The sequence below is a fragment of the Exophiala spinifera genome, assembly GCF_000836115.1.
Source record: "Exophiala spinifera strain CBS 89968 unplaced genomic scaffold supercont1.7, whole genome shotgun sequence".
NCBI classification, from domain to species: domain Eukaryota; kingdom Fungi; phylum Ascomycota; class Eurotiomycetes; order Chaetothyriales; family Herpotrichiellaceae; genus Exophiala; species Exophiala spinifera.
Window position 1 is genome coordinate 420,367 of NW_015622519.1, and position 19,730 is coordinate 440,096.

General features: G+C 51.1%; 5 protein-coding genes across 5 annotated transcripts in view; 2 read left to right on the forward strand and 3 right to left on the reverse strand.

Annotated features, from left to right (window-relative positions):
- The window catches only part of PV08_09132 (uncharacterized protein), a gene marked incomplete at both ends in the record, with an annotated part of 3,634 nt that extends 392 nt beyond the window's left edge, over positions 1-3,242 (reverse strand). Inside the window, one exon of the mRNA XM_016383452.1 lies at positions 147-3,242. Within this exon, the coding sequence (XP_016232075.1) occupies positions 147-3,242 (3,096 nt within the window). The remainder of the gene's footprint in view (positions 1-146) is intronic.
- A 1,053-nt stretch (positions 3,243-4,295) lies between these two features.
- PV08_09133 (uncharacterized protein) lies at positions 4,296-5,096 on the reverse strand (the record flags this gene model as incomplete). The annotated part of the gene is made up of 2 exons (XM_016383453.1): positions 4,296-5,007; positions 5,059-5,096. 2 exons carry the CDS (start codon positions 5,094-5,096, stop codon positions 4,296-4,298), a joined length of 750 nt encoding a protein of 249 aa, XP_016232076.1.
- Positions 5,097-5,651: 555 nt separating this feature from the next.
- On the reverse strand, positions 5,652-9,176 carry PV08_09134 (uncharacterized protein; the record flags this gene model as incomplete). The annotated part of the gene is made up of 1 exon (XM_016383454.1): positions 5,652-9,176. One exon carries the CDS (start codon positions 9,174-9,176, stop codon positions 5,652-5,654), a length of 3,525 nt encoding a protein of 1,174 aa, XP_016232077.1.
- Positions 9,177-10,359: 1,183 nt separating this feature from the next.
- On the forward strand, positions 10,360-17,253 carry PV08_09135 (protein pyrABCN; the record flags this gene model as incomplete). The annotated part of the gene is made up of 1 exon (XM_016383455.1): positions 10,360-17,253. One exon carries the CDS (start codon positions 10,360-10,362, stop codon positions 17,251-17,253), a length of 6,894 nt encoding a protein of 2,297 aa, XP_016232078.1.
- A 1,410-nt stretch (positions 17,254-18,663) lies between these two features.
- Positions 18,664-19,422, forward strand: PV08_09136 (uncharacterized protein; the record flags this gene model as incomplete). Its single annotated transcript, XM_016383456.1, has 2 exons — positions 18,664-19,099; positions 19,181-19,422. 2 exons carry the CDS (start codon positions 18,664-18,666, stop codon positions 19,420-19,422), a joined length of 678 nt encoding a protein of 225 aa, XP_016232079.1.
- Between the last annotated feature and the right edge of the window lie 308 nt (positions 19,423-19,730).

Consider the following 19,730-nt stretch of genomic DNA (forward strand, 5'->3'; position numbering starts at 1 on the left):
TCTTGGTCTTGGTCTTGGTCTTGGTCTTGGTCTTGGTCTTGGTCTTGGTCTTGGTCTTGGTCTTGGTCTTGGTCTTGGTCTTGGTCTTGGTCATGTTCCTGCATTCGCTCATGGCCATTAAGATCAAATTCGGAATCGCCGATAACCGTGTCTCCGTCGTCGTCGTCGTCGTCGTCAAAGTCGGATCCAAGTTGGATGCTTTCTTCTTCGCTGTCTTCATCGATATAATGCACGCTGACATTGCCGCTGCCACCGTTGGTGTCATCGTCGAGAAGTGCCGCGGCGACTCGCCGAGCCAACCCTTCGACCGCCGTCACGGGTACTCGTGTACGTGAGTCCGCAAGAGCGTCCGAGGTCGAATTCGTCTCGAGATGTGCAAAGTCGTCATCGTCTACACTCCTGACGGTGTCGGTATGCGATCCGTCGGTGGCGAGTCTACTGGCCCTCCCGACGGTGCTGACGGCCTCGCTTGCAACGTCTTCAAAGGAACTCCTCCCGTCCTCGGAGCCGTGATCCGCGTATCCCGCCGGCCGGGGAATCTGGCCCGGTGCAAACGACACCGCGGGATCCGTGTCCATCAGCGGAAGGTCGTCGAACACTCCTCCGGTGCCGTCGTCGTTGCCGTCTGGACACCAGATCGGCAGGAAGCGAAACTCGTCGGCCTTCAGGCACACAAGGGTGTCGAACTTTTCCGTGGTGAGCTCCATCCCGTGGTGCAACAGGTGGGTCGGCCGGACCATGTCGTAACAGAGGCTGGTGATTTGTTCGTGGATCTCCCTCATCATCGCCTTGGGCTTGATCGACATGTACGCTTTGTAACGGTAGGCGTCCTGCAGCGGGCTCCCGTCTAGACTGAGAGTGGCTTCGTCCAACAACCCTCTGGCACACGAAGTCAACTCGCCACGGTCAATCGAGATACCAGGGTTGACACGGGGCCAGGCTTGATGTGGTGGATAGCCAATCGAAGACGAATACCAACGGTCACGGCCGTGTTTTGCTCCGGTGGCTGCGGCACTGCTTGAGGAGGGCGCGCCTACTGCTGCCGGGCTGCCGGTGGTTTCGACCTGTGGGTCGAACTGGAAAAGGTCCTGAGGATCGTCATTCACCATGCTTGGGGTGCGTCGCGATATTGGTTGATCGGGACTCTGCGGCGGTTCGAGTTCAGTCTGTGTAGGCTGATTTTCGCTGCGTTGATTGGCATTACCAGTAACTTCCTCTTGAGGGACTGGCTTCGGTCTGAGAACGACGTTGCGAATTTTGTGAAGTACGCCACCGCTTTTGCCTGGCTGATCAAGCAACTCATTCCGTACCCAGTCTGTCTGCATACCTCTTGTGTGACTGTCGAAGGCATCGTCCTTGGTAGGAGAAGTTGGAGGTTGGATACGTCCGTCGAAGTTTGAGGTCTTTCGGCGCTTCGATGGTGACACTGGCGGCCCATCGTGATCGGCTTGTTCCCCGGAGTTGCTAGACTCAAACTGACGAACTCCGGACTGATCCTGCAGAGATGAAATTTGAGTGGTAGAGAAACCTGTGCTGAAGTTATGATTGAACCCATCGTGCACGGCTTCTTTGCCCTTCTGATTCGTGACGTCGGACCGTTGAAGCCAAAATCGGTTTACCGCATCGATCGTGGCGTGGAGAGCAGTACCGGTTAGGTCAGCCATAGGACGAATTGGTCTATCGAGACCAAGCGCATCAAATGCCTTCTTGAATAAAACTTCCCCAGGGTACTCGGAAACAAGCATTTCAGTACCCATCATTGTGCGGCGGAGATGATCACTTTCCGACAACAAAAGCCAGAAGGTCTTCGTAAACATACGTTCAGATGGAGAGCAGCCCTGGTACACATCCCTCTGCGTCAACGTCTTGTCCAGCCCTGGAAACACGCGGTACTCCAGACAGAGGCAGTAGATGAAGACAGTTCTGACATAGTCTTCAACGAAGGTTTTGGCCCCTAATAGAAAGTTTTGTTCTTCAAGAGTTTCTGCAACGATTCCAGTTAGTTTCGCATATTCCGTGCTCTCTTCGAGCCAGGAGAGATCTCGGCACAATAGGCTAACATCATTGGTGACTCGTTCAACCAGTGCCAATGATGCGGCGCTGATACGACTTGATTCATCGTCGTCGAGTTCGTCAAACTCCCGCCCATGAATGCTCCGTACGAAATTCCTTGGTGTTGGGTTCTGCTTCAATTTATCGCCAGCATATAGTAAAGCCCGCTCCCCGACCAAAATAGAAAAGGAGTCTCGAACTAGGTCGGGAGATTTGATGGCCATGCCTATGCGATAGACGACTTCAGGGTTGTTCTGTATGAAGTGTGCATTGTTGTCATTGTAGATCCAGGTAGTGATCCAGCCTGCAATACGAGGGTGCTCGGCACAACCGAAACATTGCGCCACGGCGAAAAAGGTCCAGACTTTTGGTGCAGAATCGAGCTTGGGGTCGTTATCACATATGGCGTTGAGCAAACGTTCGAGGGCGGCGTGATGTCGGAGACGAGTGTAGCTTTCGCCAATCTTTGCCTCAGGTTTGCTGGCCTTCGTGGCTTCATTCGTACCCTGATCTTGATTCCCAGGGTCGTCGGTCGTCTCCGTTGTCGCATCTGCAGCAGCTTTCACAGTCGTCTCTGCGAAGGCGACGTCTTGAATTCCTTCATGTCCACACACGTGTAATGCAGACAGGTCATACCTCGTCTTCAACAAATGCCAAGTCAGAACGCCCTTTGAACAATTCAATTTCGTAATCGCCTCCACAGCTGCATCATCCTCTGTGGGCGGGCGCAGATCAAGGTAGTATTTGAACTTTCGTCCTCCACGCTCGGCCTCTAACCGGTCTAGAACACCGAGTTTCCTCAGGCGTCTCTCAGAGCGTATTGATGATGGACCAAGGAGATCGTTGTATGTGAATCTCGACGTCTCCGGCATGGCCAGTAATCGGCTGGAGTGGACGACATGTACTACATTGAAGTGATTGATGACCCATTGGTACTGCGAGTCGCTCTGGCTAGGATCTTGTTCGGGTACTCCAATGTAGATGGCGGTATCCCCGAGAGGATCAAAGAGGGGGGAAAACTCATTCTTGAGGCTCATCAGAAGACTTGGTAACGGGTTAGAGAATTGGTCGAAAATGCATTCGGCTTGTAGGCTCGTTCTGTCTTTTTCATCGAGCAGAGACCGACTGAGAGCCTTCGCTAGCTCTATGTCTTGTGATACACCTTCAGATTCTTCATTCTGGTTCGCCATGACGCTGGATTCCACAGAGACGCGTTGAGAAGTAAAGCACAAAAAGACACGCGTATTGGTTGCAAAGTTGTGACAAGATGTCTGCCTAAAGGTCTGTTGTCGATAGAATCTCCTCTTGAAGATCAGCCTTGTTGGTCAGGAGGCTGGAACGCCTGTCTTCATCGAGTCGGATGGATGGGCGAAGCGGCAACCCAGAAGAAGCCTCGGTGCACACGGGGTAGAGAAAATTGTATAGATGGAAGGACATGGGAGAAGAGAACCATATCACATTTGTGCAGCAAAACGATGCTGTAGAATACTTGCGAGAACGAGAGGTGTCGTCTGGTTCAGCCCTGTGTCTGCCTAATTGTACGACACCGTCTTCCCCATCTGACCGTCACAGCGATTGGGCATAAAACAGGCGGGGAGAGTGCGCAGGTCACCACGGCTGGTTTGTGGTCGGATGGCTTCCCCCCGACTCTCCGGCCTTGCTTGTGCATCAATCATAAGCCAGTTACTGTTCATACAGTCTGCTTTTTGAAAGGCTGGCTATGTTCCGCGGGCGTCGAACAAAGGCTGGTTTTCTTCGGTATTTCGGCGCCGATTGTGATTGTCATCGTCAGCGGCCAATGAATCCTACCTTGTCAGGGTTGGCCCTGTAGATGATGTATCATTTCAGGCAACTGTCCGGGCCTGAAGATTGGAGATTGATGTGCTTTGTTCTCTTCCACGTACCTCTCGTATTCTCTCGAGGAAACAACAATGGACAAGCTCGATTCGTTGTTTCGAGGCACAGCATTCGATACCCAGCAGAGGAAAGTATACCGAGTTGGCTGAAGAGGCGGGACTCGATCAAAAGGACGAGCGACATTGCCGCGGTACCTGATTTAATACTCCTACAAGCACTCCTGAGATACGGTCAGTGTGCAGGTGCCTGGGTGCCTAGGGAGTAGGTGGCACTGAGAAGAATAGTAAACGCAGTGCGGGTGCTGTGCCTAGCAAAACTCCAGCGATAGTATACAGTGCCGCCCAAAAGAACATGAATCGCTCGACCAACAATTTCAGACTCTTTCCTCATCCAACACACTTGCCCCATGCTGGCAAGCCACATCCAAAGCCAACAAAGAGGTATATCAGGAAAATTACTACCACAACCAGCAGCACCATCACCCTGACATTCTTCCACCACATCTGCCGCCTCAAGCCCCGGCTCCGCACCCTGAAGTCGCGGGCGCTCCCTCCCAGGCGGTCTGTTTTGTCCACCAGTAGATCAATCCTCTCTCCCCTTTCGAGCACGCGTTCAATGTTTTCTGTCATGATGTCCCTGACGTTGTCGATTTCTTTCCGTGCGTTCGTCAGTGCGTCGCTCGGAGGAGCGGTGTTGTACTGTTGAAGCATTGCTCTCAGGGTGCTGTTAAACGCTGCCGTGCCATAGGCTGGTAATGACTGGAAGTCTGTAGAGTCTGGTTTGAACTGTGACAGAAACTTCTTCTTCAATTCGAGGAGGAAGGCAAATGGTACTCGTCTACCCATTTCTGTCTGCGCAACCACCAAATATGTGAGCGCTGCATGGCTGGACAATTGTTCATCGGAGCCATTCGAAGTCGAGGAGGGAGAGTCGGCAATGTAGTGTACGAAGAGTCGATCATGTGTATAGGTGAGTTTCGCTGGTGTTGAATGAGAGATTTTTGGAAGAATGACGGAAGCAAGCGAGGAGGCTGAAGAGGATGAGGTTCCAGGTGATGTATGCTCCGTCAAGATGGTGGTTCCATGGGCAATGCATGCACTGAAGAATGAATCAGCACCACCACGATCGTGGAATCACGCCGATACCTACTATAGCAGTTGGTTGGACTGCCCCGAACTTGAAGCCATGGCCCGGTAGCAACCTGCACAATCGTCCGAGGCTTTGTAGAAGGTTGGGCAAGACAACTGGCCGCGAAGGATAATGGAAGGGTTACAGTATATCGTAGGCTTTGATACGGTGCCTTTAGGTCAAGGGAGAATGCCGAGATACTTCGTCTGGTTGTCTCGTCTTGAAAGCATCACCTTGTTTCGAGGTGCGTCACACCAGGCCGGCGGCACACCTTCCCCGTTTTGGCCAGCGCACGTGACCCCGAAACCCAGTTCCAGGTTTCTCCGTGCCGAATATCTGAGATACATGGGTACCTGACCTAGGTGTCGGAGTCTAATGGTCCCAGGAACATGAACACAGCTAGACTGCTCATAGCGACTCAAAAGTCAAAATCGACGATTAGTTGACTATCAATTAACGCATAAATATAGGCTTTATGTTGCTTGAGCCGCCCAAGGGTATCCAAATCAAATGCTATGCTCAAAACAAATGCTTCGCTTCAAATACTGTGCAAAAACTGGCCATAATACCTTCATGACCCCTCACCGTTAAAAGTGTACGTGCTGAAGAATTCCTCAACGAGATGCTGGTCTCTCGCCTGCTGTGCCACCCTCGTCAATAGCTCTTGAGCCAGCATCCTCGGTTTTGACCTCACTCATGTCGACTTCTTTCTCGAGTTGCGCCGTGTCAGGATCGACATTCTCCTTATCCCCTCCCGCCGTTGCTGGTCGATATGCCTCTTTCCCCTTGACCTTTTTCTGGCGGGATTTAGGTCTAGACACCCTTTCACGACTTCGACTCAGCTCATCTTGCTTCATGTGGTCGCGCATTTCGTGAATTACTTCCCTAAAGCCCTCCTCGAGGCTATTCATCCGAGCCATCATGATCTTGGTGAATCTCTCTTGCTCCTGCTTTTGAGCTCGGAGATGACGAGATTCTGCCATGCCTTTCTCCATCCGGGCAGCCAGTGACACTGGGAGCGCACCAACATATCCACCTCCAATAGCCCGGTTGTCTCCAATATCTGAGACCAAATCCATCTCAAGTGATGGCCTGCGTCGTACAGCGTTGGCTCGTGCCTTGGTTTCCAATATGTGGGAAAGGTTTGGTGTTGAGCGAATTGCTGGGTCATCTTTACCAGGGAGAAAAGGCCGCATTCGATAGGGCCCGGCCGTCGTTCGCTTTGGCGATCGTTGACCTGTAGCATTTGCGGCCGATTTGGATATTGGTGTATGTGCCCCGGAAGTCGGAAGGTGCCCACCAGCTTGACTGTGCACGGCCGTTGTCTGCCCTGCTGACGACGATGGTTCAGCGCTGGTATCATCAGTTGGGTTAAATATCATGGTTGTAGACGACACATTGCGGGAATGCTGATGAGGGCGGTGTTTTGGTGATGGTTGTATAGGGGACTGTCTTCCAGGTCGTTCACCCCAATGTCTCGTTCGCTGAAGAGAAGACGATACAGCTGAATGCGGTAGGGAATTGGCCGATCCTGGGCCGCTGGAAAAATACTCGCGATCTAGCAATTCCCCATCAAGCTGGAGAGATTGTGGTTTGAGCCTTGGCGAGCGATGGTCGAATGTAGTCGTTTCGTCCTCATCTCCCTCGTCATTCGTGGGTAGCTCATCGTCCCCGTCACCATCATCGCCATCCGAGAGATGGGTAGGTTGATGCTGAGGCGATGCCCTTGGGGGTTCGTGAACAGCATTGTTATCGTCGGCCGAGAAAATATCTGCATTCGTAGCAAAGTCCTCGGGATCAGACATGGCAGACATAGTGCGCCGAGAAAAAGTGCGAGCACGGACGAAAGGGGCTAATAGCCTGGGTTTATTTGTCCTCGCTTCCAGTTTGTCGACGATACGCCTGTCCTGTTCTTGTGGCGGAGCCGCTCCGTCATCCCCCATACCATTCATCCAACTATTGACAACGTTGCTCGCCTTTCTACGATGTCGCTCACCACGCACCGTGCTGTCAAAAGGTCGCCTGAAGACTTCTTCAAGGGCCTTATCTTGTCGGAAAGTCGCAATTGACGGCGCCCGATGGAGCCGACTGAACTGAGCAGCAGGTCGCTTGCGGCCTCGACGTTCGACGAGATCGATGCTATCGAATACTGTGGACTGTAGCACAGTTTTCTCGTACGTGAAGATGGTGAACAGAATTGCGAAGTGGGTGAGCTTGATCGTCGTCCTGTTGATCCTCACGTATTGCCGAAATGGAACACAGTACCGGAGAGGAACGAGCAGCCACTGAAGAATGTTCGCAGGCGCTACATATGAGAATAACGCGTCCGACTTGACATGTGATATCGTATTAACAGCGAATAGAAATTGATGTTCTTCATTGGCGTTCTGCACAATGGCCATGAAGGAGTTTGTCAGCACAGTGACCAGAATGGTAACCACAAGGAAATGACAGATGAACAGGAACAAGGTCAGGATCGTTTTCCCCAGAACATTGTATTCAGACCATCGATCCCAGGCTGCTGGCGTGAACCCCATTACCATCTGTAGCAGAGCATAGGCTACTGAGCTTGGAGAATCGACTCCATCGTCGCCAAAGGATAATGTCAGAGCCACAAAAAAGCCGCTACAGCTGATGACAATGAGCAGAGATACTGCAACAAGGTCAGCTGCCATGTAGCGGAAGGCTATCAGCAAGGGTGAGAAGTAACGATAATGGTCGAGAACCGAAAAAAGTCGAGGGAAAAGGAGGATTGCATCGGCGGCAAGAACGTCGTAGGCCATGTTGGCCACGGTGAGCTTCTTGACATCCGGCATAACAATTCCATATATCCTCAGTGCCAGATGGACGAATAAGATCAACAGAATTCCGAGGTCGAAAACGTTCCAGAAACTGGCCAGATATAGACTGAATCCTTGTTCATTAAAGCCGACGATCTCGTCGAGCATATACCCGGCGGCCCAAAACCAGAAGACAACCTCAAGTGTGGTTATCTCCAAGGAGCGTTGGACCAGGACGGCAACGAAAAGGATCAACAAGACCGCAAAGGACGTTGTGGACAAGATGTTTCTGTAACGCGGGACTCGTAGGCGGGAAAGCTTGAATAACGAGGCATCTCGTGGGTTATAGATCGTGACGGCGCGACGAGGATGCGTGCCGTCGAAACTGATAGACCTGCGTTTTGTGCCTGGTTCAGCGTCGTTGGTGCCATAGCTTCTAGACTGCCGCTGAAATGGAAGCTTCCGGTGCAGGTTGTCGGCGGCTGAATGGAATACAATGGTGCCAGCCCAGATGGCTTCAAGTTGCTTTACGACGGTAGGATGGGAGAGGAACTTCTTTGCCTGTGCACGAATAGCAATCTCAAAGCAAGATATTCTGGCTGGACGCTGGGGCGGTTTCGTCAACATGGCATTTCCACGTCTCCCTTCACCGTCTTGTCCCACAGCATCAAGTTGACCCTGTAGAGGATCAAAGTCGTAGGACAGAGCATCGATCAAGTCGCGAGTGGAATAGTCTTTGAGCAACCTAATAGCAAGAAGCTCGCAGACCATTCCTCGGGTTTTGTTGGTGCCGCTATTGCCAGTCCCTACGGCTGCTTCTTTGCCATATTGCAGACAATTTGCCATGAGAGCATAGTGCGTGGCAGCATTGAGATGATTCTTGCGAATCTCCTGCTCGACCGGCTTAAGCAGGAACTGAGACACTTGCGGTGAGCGAAGTTGCTCCCAGCTGAGGACTGTGTCGCAGCGAGAAGTAACCAGTATCCGAATCGCATGAGTCAGTGAGAACACAGGTATTGCGTCAAGGTGTGCGGCCGAGAAGATGGGCAGCAGTGGTGCAGTGTCCGCAGCCTCATCCTCGTCGAGGCCATCCAACATGTGATTCTCGTCCTCTACCCCCCCGAATAGATCTTCATCCTCGTTATCTTCGTCGTCGTCCTCCTCTTCCTCGATGTCCGAGATGTGTTCATCGTCTTGTCCCAGATTGCCGCGTCCTCTTTCCTCGGACCGTGTGCGGATTCGAAAGGCGCGAATGCGCGACGTGTCTGGAGAGCGAACAGTAGGGGCGTATGAGGAGGAGAACGGCGATCGATCGCGATTTCGCCGGCTACGCGCAGGGCGCAATAATGAAGAGAACATTTCTCTTCGGCCAGTGAGCTAGGGATTGGGTGGGAGAGGGAAAGCTTCGCGGAGTCGAGATCAATTTCAAGACATGTAAACAATGCGGATGCGGGAAAAGATTCAGCAACGAAAAGAAAACACAACAACCGCAAAGAGTTGGTATAGCCGGGAATAGATCGAACAAAGCAAAAACACCCAACCCAGAAGGAGAAAACTAATATGTGGACAAGACCTCAAAAAGTCGAGTCGGTGAGCAGAAGTCATGGATGGCAATCGAGGCTCATACTCGTATAGATATGGACATGGCGATGGGTAAACAGGGTGCGGGATTTCTTGGTACGGATAGCGACACTCGTTTCAGCCAATGCACCCCCCCAAACTCTTGTCGATCTGTGGCTGCATGCATGTCACCGCTTGTCTCTGCATGTGCATAATGCGCTAGTCGGCAGAAATCTACAGTGGGTAGTTATGGTTCGTGGGACGGGGATGCGATGAGAACAGTAGAAGCCTCATGCGCAGTGAGGAAGCGAACCGATAAGAGCCTCGAGTGGTGTCATTTGCAAGGCCAGACACCAGTGATTGCGCTTATGCAGCTTGCAGCGTGGGGGAAGGCGTACTGTAGGGATGCGAATGGACGCGAATGTCGATCCCCAGGATTTACTTTTCTTTTTCCTTTCTTTTTTTTCTCTCTCGTTTCCAGGTTGTGCGGTAGCCTGTAGGGATACAGATGCTTCATAGGGCTCTCCCTACCTGCACCGCCCTACGACACCCTGTAGTCCTCATTTCCGAAGTTAGCAAACACTATTCGCGCATTAGAGACATTTAAGACTCGACCAGAGACAATTTAAGCACGCGCTAGCCACTATTTCCGCAGAACCGGAAACTATTCTGTCTGACGGACGATTATGATCAATATGCGGTGTTATTTCTTGAATTACAGTTGTCAGACTGGCGTTGGCTCCATCATTTTAATCTTCACGATCTGCACCCACCGCCTCGCCACCCATTGGCCGATCTCAGCCAGCTGCTTCTTGGCATCAGAGAAAAAAGTCCTCGACCCAGTGGACTCAGATCTTATTCCTGTCAATTTTTTTGTCCCTGTCTCAAAAGCTGAACGCAATCAGGGGACTGCCTCACATATATGCAGCAGATGTACCAGTGACCACGTCCTGCAGCACTCTCTGCAGAATTCTCTGCGACCATGGTGCGAACAACACCCCTGACTGGGGACGGCCGCCCTTCTCCCAGTGGCACTTCCCTACCACAGAGCCCTACTGTGGCGGCTTCTGTTGGTTTTCCACAAATGGATCGGACAATTTCAGCAACACCTCGACTTGAGGGGGAGAGGATGGGTTCTTTGATTCCTATTGCTACCGCTCGAGCCTCCCAAGAGGACGAGGCGAAAATTTATCTCGAACTTCAGGATGGCCAGGTCTTCGAAGGTCTAAGCTTCGGTGCCCCCAAAAGTATATCTGGAGAATTGGTCTTCCAGACTGGAATGGTCGGGTATCCAGAGTCTGTAACAGATCCCTCCTACCGCGGCCAAATCTTAGTCATCACATTCCCTCTGGTTGGCAATTATGGCGTCCCTTCACGGGAAACCGTGGATGAATTGCTCGGCAACCTGCCAAAACACTTCGAATCCGACCTAATTCACATCGGTGGACTTGTCGTTGCCTCATATGCAGGAGAAGCATATTCTCATCACCTGGCAACATCCTCACTCGGCACATGGCTGAAAGAACAAGGTGTCCCAGCTATGTATGGTGTCGATACTCGAGCTCTGACTAAGATCATTCGAGAAGAAGGCAGCATGCTTGGTCGCATGTTGTATGCTTCTACGGCCTCACAAGCGAAACTCTCCAATGGCATCAGACCAGATGCGCAATCTAACGGCGAGGTTATGATGGGCCCCGTCAGCTGGAGAGAGCAAGTCGAGCCTGTAGAATGGCATGATCAAAACAAAAGAAACCTGGTGGCGGAAGTGTCCGTCAAGGAGCCTCGAGTTATCTCCCCTCCTAAGAGCAAAGCCTTGTTGCATCCATCAGGGAGACCGGTCCGTGTCCTGGTCGTGGATGTCGGGTTGAAGTACAACCAATTGCGGTGTCTATTGGCCCGTGGAGTTGAAGTCTTAGTCGTGCCATGGGATTACAATTTTCCAGAACTCGCGGGAAAAGACTATGACGGCTTGTTCATCTCCAATGGCCCCGGTGATCCGGCGATGATGTCGACCACAGTCAAGCATATCGCAGCAGCTATGTCCGAAGGGCGAACGCCAATTTTCGGTATCTGTCTCGGTCATCAGCTCCTGGCTCGTGCGGCTGGAGCCAATACTCTAAAGATGAAATTCGGCAATCGTGGTCACAACATCCCCTGTACAAACCTTCTGTCTGGCCGCTGTTACATCACTTCGCAGAACCACGGATTCGCGGTCGATTCTATGACGCTACCTGACGGCTGGGAAGAATTATTTGTCAATGCGAACGACGGTAGCAACGAGGGCATCCGTCACGTCTCTCGTCCTTACTTCAGTGTCCAATTTCACCCCGAGTCAACCCCTGGTCCTCGAGACACCGAATTCCTTTTTGACGTCTTCATTGATGCCATCATGAAGAGTGTTGCTTCAGTTGAGGCCCTCGTTCAGCCTGTCTCATTTCCGGGTGGTACGATTGAGGAAAATGACAAAGCACACCCACGAGTCCAGGTCAAGAAGGTCCTTGTTCTCGGCAGTGGAGGCCTCAGTATTGGTCAAGCCGGCGAATTCGACTATTCTGGCAGTCAGGCAATCAAAGCCTTGAAACAAGAAGGCATCTACACTGTCCTGATCAACCCAAACATTGCAACAATTCAGACCTCCAAAGGCTTGGCAGACAAGGTCTATTTTCTCCCAGTCAACGCTGATTTCGTCCGCAAGGTCATCAAGCACGAACGACCAGATGGAATTTACTGCACTTTTGGTGGCCAAACTGCCCTTCAAGTTGGTATTCAGCTAAAGGACGAATTTGAAGGTCTAGGAGTTCGCGTACTAGGAACGCCAATTGATACTATCATTACAACAGAAGATCGTGAGCTATTTGCAAGAAGTATGGAATCTATTGGCGAGAAATGCGCCAAGTCTGCTTCTGCCTCAAGCATCGAAGAGGCCATGCATGTTGTCAAAGACATTGGCTTCCCGGTTATTGTTCGAGCTGCTTACGCACTAGGTGGTCTTGGTAGCGGATTTGCTGACAACGCTGAGCAATTAAGAGAATTGTGTACCAAGGCCTTTGCCGCCAGTCCTCAAGTTCTTATTGAGCGAAGCATGAAGGGCTGGAAGGAAATCGAATACGAAGTCGTTCGCGATGCGCGCGACAACTGCATCACCGTCTGCAACATGGAGAACTTTGATCCTCTCGGCATTCATACTGGAGACTCTATCGTTGTCGCGCCTTCTCAAACTCTCTCAGACGAGGACTACAACATGCTCCGCACAACCGCTGTCAATGTCATTCGACACCTCGGCGTTGTTGGAGAATGCAACATTCAGTACGCCCTCAATCCGTTCTCCAAGGAATACTGCATTATTGAAGTCAACGCTAGGCTGTCTCGATCTTCAGCTCTTGCTTCGAAAGCCACAGGGTACCCTCTGGCCTTCATCGCAGCAAAACTTGGGTTGAACATACCACTGAACGAGATCTCCAACTCAGTGACCAAGAAGACTTGTGCCTGCTTCGAACCGTCGCTGGATTATGTGGTTGTCAAGATCCCCAGATGGGATTTGAAAAAATTCACACGTGTCTCAACTCAACTTGGGTCTTCCATGAAGAGTGTTGGGGAGGTCATGGCAATCGGCCGAACCTTTGAAGAGGCCATACAGAAGGCGATTCGTTCGGTCGATCTCCACAATCTTGGCTTCTCTGACATCTCCAATCCTTTGATGTCGGTTGACGACGAACTTCAGACTCCTTCCGATCAGCGAATGTTTGCTATTGCTAATGCCATGCATGCTGGCTACAGTGTAGACAAGATCTGGGAAATGACCAAGATCGACAAGTGGTTCTTGTCAAGATTGAAAGGCCTGAGCGATTTTGCAAAGCTGATGTCCAAATACAGCACGTCAACGATTCCGCCATCTTTGTTCCGTCAAGCCAAGCAACTTGGTTTCTCAGACAGACAATTGGCTCGCTACTGGAACTCTAATGAGCTTGCAGTTAGGCTTTTGAGGGCAGAAGCTGGTATTCATCCCGTTGTCAAACAGATCGATACTGTGGCTGCAGAGTTCCCAGCCTACACCAACTACCTTTACCTTACATACAATGGTATGGCAAGCGACGTCACGTTCGAAGATCATGGTATCATGGTCCTCGGATCTGGTGTCTATCGTATTGGCTCTTCGGTGGAATTCGATTGGTGTTCAGTCAGAGCTATTCGAACCCTTCGACAAGAAGGATACAAGACTATCATGTGTAACGACAATCCGGAAACGGTCTCGACAGATTACGATGAAGCTGACAAGCTTTATTTCGAGAACATCAATCTCGAGACTGTGCTAGACATCCATCAACTCGAATCAGCAAATGGGGTAATTATTTCTATGGGTGGGCAGGCGCCAAACAACATCGCCCTGCAACTGAGCAGACTTAACATCAAGATTCTTGGGACTTCACCAGATATGATCGACTCTGCCGAAAATCGGTACAAATTCTCTCGTATGCTCGATCGCATCAACGTTGATCAACCAGCCTGGAAAGAATTGACTAGCATTGAGGAAGCACTGGAATTCTGCGCTAAGGTGAAATACCCTGTCCTGGTGCGCCCGTCTTATGTATTGTCTGGTGCTGCTATGAACACGGTATATTCCAAGGATGATCTCGCCAGCTATCTCAATCAAGCTGTGGATGTCTCTAGAGAACACCCCGTTGTCATTACGAAATACATTGAGAACGCCAAGGAGATCGAGATGGATGCTGTTGCTAAGGATGGTGTCATGATTGGCCACTTCATTTCCGAACATGTTGAGAATGCAGGCGTCCACTCTGGAGACGCCACCTTGATTTGCCCTCCACAAGATCTTGAACCGGAGACAATCGCCCGAATTGAAGAAGCTACGCGCAAAATTGGCAATGCTTTGAACGTCACTGGTCCTTTCAACATCCAATTCATTGCCAAAGACAACGAGATCAAAGTCATCGAATGCAATGTTCGAGCGTCGAGATCCTTCCCATTTGTCTCGAAAGTCATGGGCGTTGACTTGATTGAAATGGCCACAAAAGTCATGATGGGTAGGCCAGTCACACCTTATCCACCCGTTGACATTCCTGCCGATTATGTCGGTGTGAAGGCTCCCCAGTTTTCATTCTCTCGATTGTCTGGTGCCGATCCAGTTTTGGGGGTTGAGATGGCGTCCACTGGTGAAGTGGCCTCGTTCGGCCGTGATCGCTATGAGGCTTATCTCAAGGCAACTATTTCGACAGGCTTTAAACTGCCCGAGAAGAATATCCTCCTCTCTATCGGATCTTTCAAGGATAAAATGGAGATGCTCCCTTCTGTTCGTAAGCTCCATGACATGGGCTACAATCTTTTCGCAACTTCTGGAACCGCCGATTTCCTCGAGGAACATGGCATCAAAGTGAAATACTTGGAAGTTCTTGGGAGTGACGAGAAGGAGCAGAAATCGGAGTATTCGCTGACGCAACATCTCGCAAACAACAAAATTGATTTGTACATCAACTTGCCTTCAAGTAATCGGTTCAGAAGACCCGCCAACTATATGAGCAAGGGTTATCGAACACGGCGAATGGCTGTCGACTATCAGACTCCATTGATCACCAATGTCAAGATTGCGAAAATCCTCATCGAAGCGCTTGCTAGGCACTATGACCTCAGTATTCACACCATTGACTTCCAGACAAGCCACCGTACTGCAGTGCTTCCAGGCCTAATCAACGTTGCGGCATTTGTCCCTGGTGTGGCGCAAACGGGTTCACATGATTTCAGCCTTGTCACCAAAGCGTCCATTGCCGCTGGGTTCAGCATGATTCGGGTCATGCCTGTCGGCATTGACAGTGCCATAACCGATGTTCGCTCGCTGAAGATTGCTCAGCAGAATGCCGAAGGGGGTTCATATTGCGACTTCAACTACTCTGTTGCGGCCACGGACTCTAATTCTGAGCAGATCGTGCACGTCAAAGGAGAAGTCGGTTCACTGTTCATACCATTCAATCATCTCGCTGGAAACATCAACAAGGTCGCCACCGTGACGGCTCATTTCGGAACCTGGCCAGAATATAAGCCGATAGTCACCGATGCGAAGACTACCGATCTGGCTTCGATCCTCCTTCTGGCCAGTCTCCATGGCAGGAAAGTCCATGTCATGAATGTGACCTCCAAAGACGATATCAGTCTGATTGCTCTTTCCAAGGAAAAGGGTCTCAAGGTCACATGTGACGTGTCAATATACAGCCTGTTCCTCTCCCAGGCCGACTACCCAGACTGCCCAGCATTGCCGACGGCGGTGGACCAGAAAGCGTTGTGGGATCATCTCTCTGCCATTGACGTGTTTTCGGTGGGTAGTATTCCCTACCAGATCGCTGGCGACCATGCCGTCCCCACGGTGGGTTTGGCCGATGCTCTTCCATTACTGCTTACGGCAGTGTCAGAAGGAAAGATGACTATGGAAGATGTCACCACGCGCCTCCACGATAACCCAAAGACTATCTTCGAGTTGCATGACCAGAACAACACTTCCATAGAAGTCGACATCAACCGTCCCTATGTTCTCCAAGCCGGATCTGCCTGGTCTCCATTTGTAGGGAAGACCCTCCGCGGTGCAATTTCCAGAGTGATCTTCCAGGGCAAGACCGCTTGCCTTGATGGAGAGCTTTCACTTGATGGCCCGAGAGGTGTAGATATGTCATCTCATCTCCTGACCCCCCCGACTCCAGCTGTTGGGCCAACATCTCCCATTCTGCGAGCTCAAGTAGACGCTTCGGTCGATCGTCGTCCTACCATGTTCGAAGCCACGGCCAATAGGAGGGTTTCGACGACCGTACGAAGCCGCCCAATCACTCGAGCACGGAATATGGACGAGGTGCTAGATGACACGAACAGTCCTCTTCTCCCCACTGCGGCGTTCCGCCAACCCACGGCCCCGTCGACCATCTCACCGTCACTACTCTCCCTTTTAGCGTCGTCACCATTCAAGAACCGTCACGTACTGTCTGTCAACCAGTACACTCGCCAAGAGCTTCACGTCCTGTTCACGGTGGCCCAGGAAATGCGCTTGGGCGTTCAGAGACAGGGAATAGTGCCGATATTGCCGTCCAAGGTGTTATGCACGATGTTCTATGAGCCGAGCACTCGTACCTCGGCATCCTTTGATGCTGCTATGCAACGATTGGGTGGCCGAACCATTGCAATCAACACCGACCATTCGAGTACTCAAAAGGGCGAAACATTGCAAGACAGTATCCGCACTCTCGGCTGCTATGGTGACGCAGTGGTCCTTCGCCACCCAGACAACGAATCCGCGGCCACCGCTGCCAAGTTCTCACCGGTTCCAATCATCAACGGTGGAAACGGCAGCCGAGAGCACCCAACGCAGGCGTTCCTGGACTTGTTCACCATTCGAGAAGAGCTTGGCACTGTGACTGGTTTGACTGTGACTTTTACTGGTGACCTCAAGTACGGTCGGACTGTGCATTCACTGGTCAAGTTACTCCAGTACTACGAAGTGAGGATTAATTTGGTTGCGCCAAAAGATCTTGCTCTCCCAGAAGAGGTCCGCGAGCAAATCATCTCCTCTGGCCAGCTTGCGATGGAATCTGAGACCTTGACACCAGAGATCGTGGCTAAGAGCGACGTTCTCTACTGCACCAGAGTTCAAAAAGAACGCTTCACCAGCCTCGCAGAATATGAACGTCTCAAGGACAGTCTCATTGTGGACAACAGTGTTTTGAAGTACGCCAAGTCGACCATGGTTGTCATGCACCCTCTCCCGCGGAACCGAGAGATCAGCGAAGAGGTGGACTTTGACCAGCGCGCTGCATACTTCAGACAGATGCGCTACGGACTGTACACACGAATGGCCCTCTTGGCTCTCGTGCTTGCATCGTGAGGACGAGATCGAGTTTGATTGGAAGTGGTTGTTCATTTGTTGGGAATCTTTTGCAAACAATCACAGGCTGGGGAGAAAAGATGACAAAAAAACTTAGATTGCTGGAGTTGGTTGGACTTTAGACAGAACAGAAAAGTAGATTTGAAACTGGTACACAGTAGGCGCTATTAATAATTGGTGTCGTGTACGAGTATGATTGACGACGTATTATGTCCTATGTATGATGTATGATGTATGATGTGTATGTATCTATGTATGTATGTATGTATGACTATGCTGTCGTTGTGTATTGTATATTCTGTATCGTCTCGTTTGTTGTTTCATCGGCCTTTCAATCTCCTGATGTCTAAACGTTACGAAGCATCCACACCACCCTCGGGCAATATGTAAGAGGGTGTAGTGATGAGTTGAAGGGATCCGGGGATGAGGGAATTCCATTCACCACGTGGCATAGCTCTGCATTTGAAAACATCCCGTAGTATCAATCCCAGTATGGTGTGCTCCGCTACGTACTAGAATCAATGTTGCCGTCAAGTAAGTCTTCTCACACCAAAACCCCAATTCCCATAACCGACTACCCAAAGTCTGTGTCTGGCTCTGGTGCCTAAAGATCTAGAGAACTGGCAGTCGGATGGTGGAAATCATTTGAGTCTCAGTCACGCCCTTTGACGACGAGAGGCGCATCTTGAGGAGAGCAATACCTGGCTGTCATCCCCAAGACTGGGTGTGTCCTAGGAAGGTCATGACCGGCCTGGGCTCCACCTTCGTGTTTTGCAGTCTTGTAACTCTCTGTCGTGATTCATACACAACCAGCAGCCACCCCGAGGCAGATTGTGTCGGGATGTGTTGAACAGGCGGAGTTGCGAGCACCTCCGACGGCCATCTTTACAACTCAAATGCACGACATTATTTTGACAGAATTGCTTTAATATAAGGAGTAGTGATTAAGATCTACGAGTTCTATCCGATAGTACCAAAATTTGTGTGGAGGCTGCTAACGAGCCTTGGTAGTATTACATAATAGCCGAAGTCGGGGCGGCACTAATCTTGATGCCGAACTTGGTGTCGTGAACCATCCGATCAATAAGTACAGATACGTGAGTACGGATATGCGGGATTTTTCTCCCTCCACCGTCAGGCTCCCTATCATCGATTCTCTCTCTCTCACTACGAAGCGTTCCGCTGAGAAGATAAGCTAAGGGCCTCAATTTCCGTCAAAAATAATAGGGATCTCAGTCTTTGTGCGGTCTACTGTCGAGGGACTGAAGTCCTCTTTGCGGCATTGGCCCATGATAACCTGCTGCGGCCCTGGTTCGAGATAATCCGGCATCTGCCTAAGAACATTTTACGTCGAATAGGCGATCCGATTCTCAGAACGGTCCGGCTATACGGAGGGACCATTATTGGACGATGCTCTCTTTTCTGGCCCGAACCCCCCCACGAACCCGAGTCGCTCACCTGAACAAGATCTTCTTCGACGACGGCCGCTCGGCGATTGAGTTCAAGGCGCCTTCAGACAGATATCTCGTCATAAACAGACTGCCCCCTGCACCAATCAAGCACGGCGACGACGACAGGAAGAATCCGGATGTCACTCCGCACGCCCCCAACTGTGCGCTGAATCCTCCGATGCATTGGCACTTCAAGCAGGACGAATTCTTCCATGTCCTGGAGGGAAAGGCGGCCTTCTTTTTCGACGGCCGCCAACGAGTCGCCACCGCCGGGGAGGTGGTCAAAATCCCAGCGGGGAAGTTCCACACCTTTCGGAATGCCAGCCCCAAGGACGATCTGGTCGTCGAGTTTGTCCTGGACCCAAGCCACAGGGTGAGGGATGAGGAGTTTTTCAGTAGGTAATCGGCGCTTTTCTGCTCGGAGAACCTCAGCCCATGAGAAGAAAGAAGATTTTGCGTAGCTGACTAGAGGAAAGGAAATGCGCAATCATACCGAGATGATTGTCGCAAAGCCGGCGTACCGCGGAATATATTTCAGGTCTGCCTCTTCAACAACCGGGCAAATGTCGTGCTCGCGTTACCGGGCCCGAGACTCATTGCGAAGCCGTTGGGGTTATTGTTCAACTTTCTTGGAGCGTGCATTGGTCGATGGATCTTTGGATTTGAAGATTCCTACCTAGAGTACTATGACCCGCGAAACAGCAGTGTACCAAAGTGAGACATACTCGCACTTGGTTGCAGCATGCGCCGTACTGTATGATGAGGGCGAGATGATAGAATAAACGTTTGTATGCACCATTCAACTTAGGTGGAGCTACTTCCTATCTCGTTGACGGCTATTGCGGCTGTGATATGAGATTTTCAATGTGCATACGGAGTATGGAACAACGGTACGGAGTATGCGTCGATAGATTGCCGCAATTGCCGATTGACGGAATTGTACTCCATACAAGGCTCAATAAGACGTTGCCAGGGTGCTGTGCTCGGTCAGCACGGGTGGATTGCGCGTGCGTCATGACCTACATA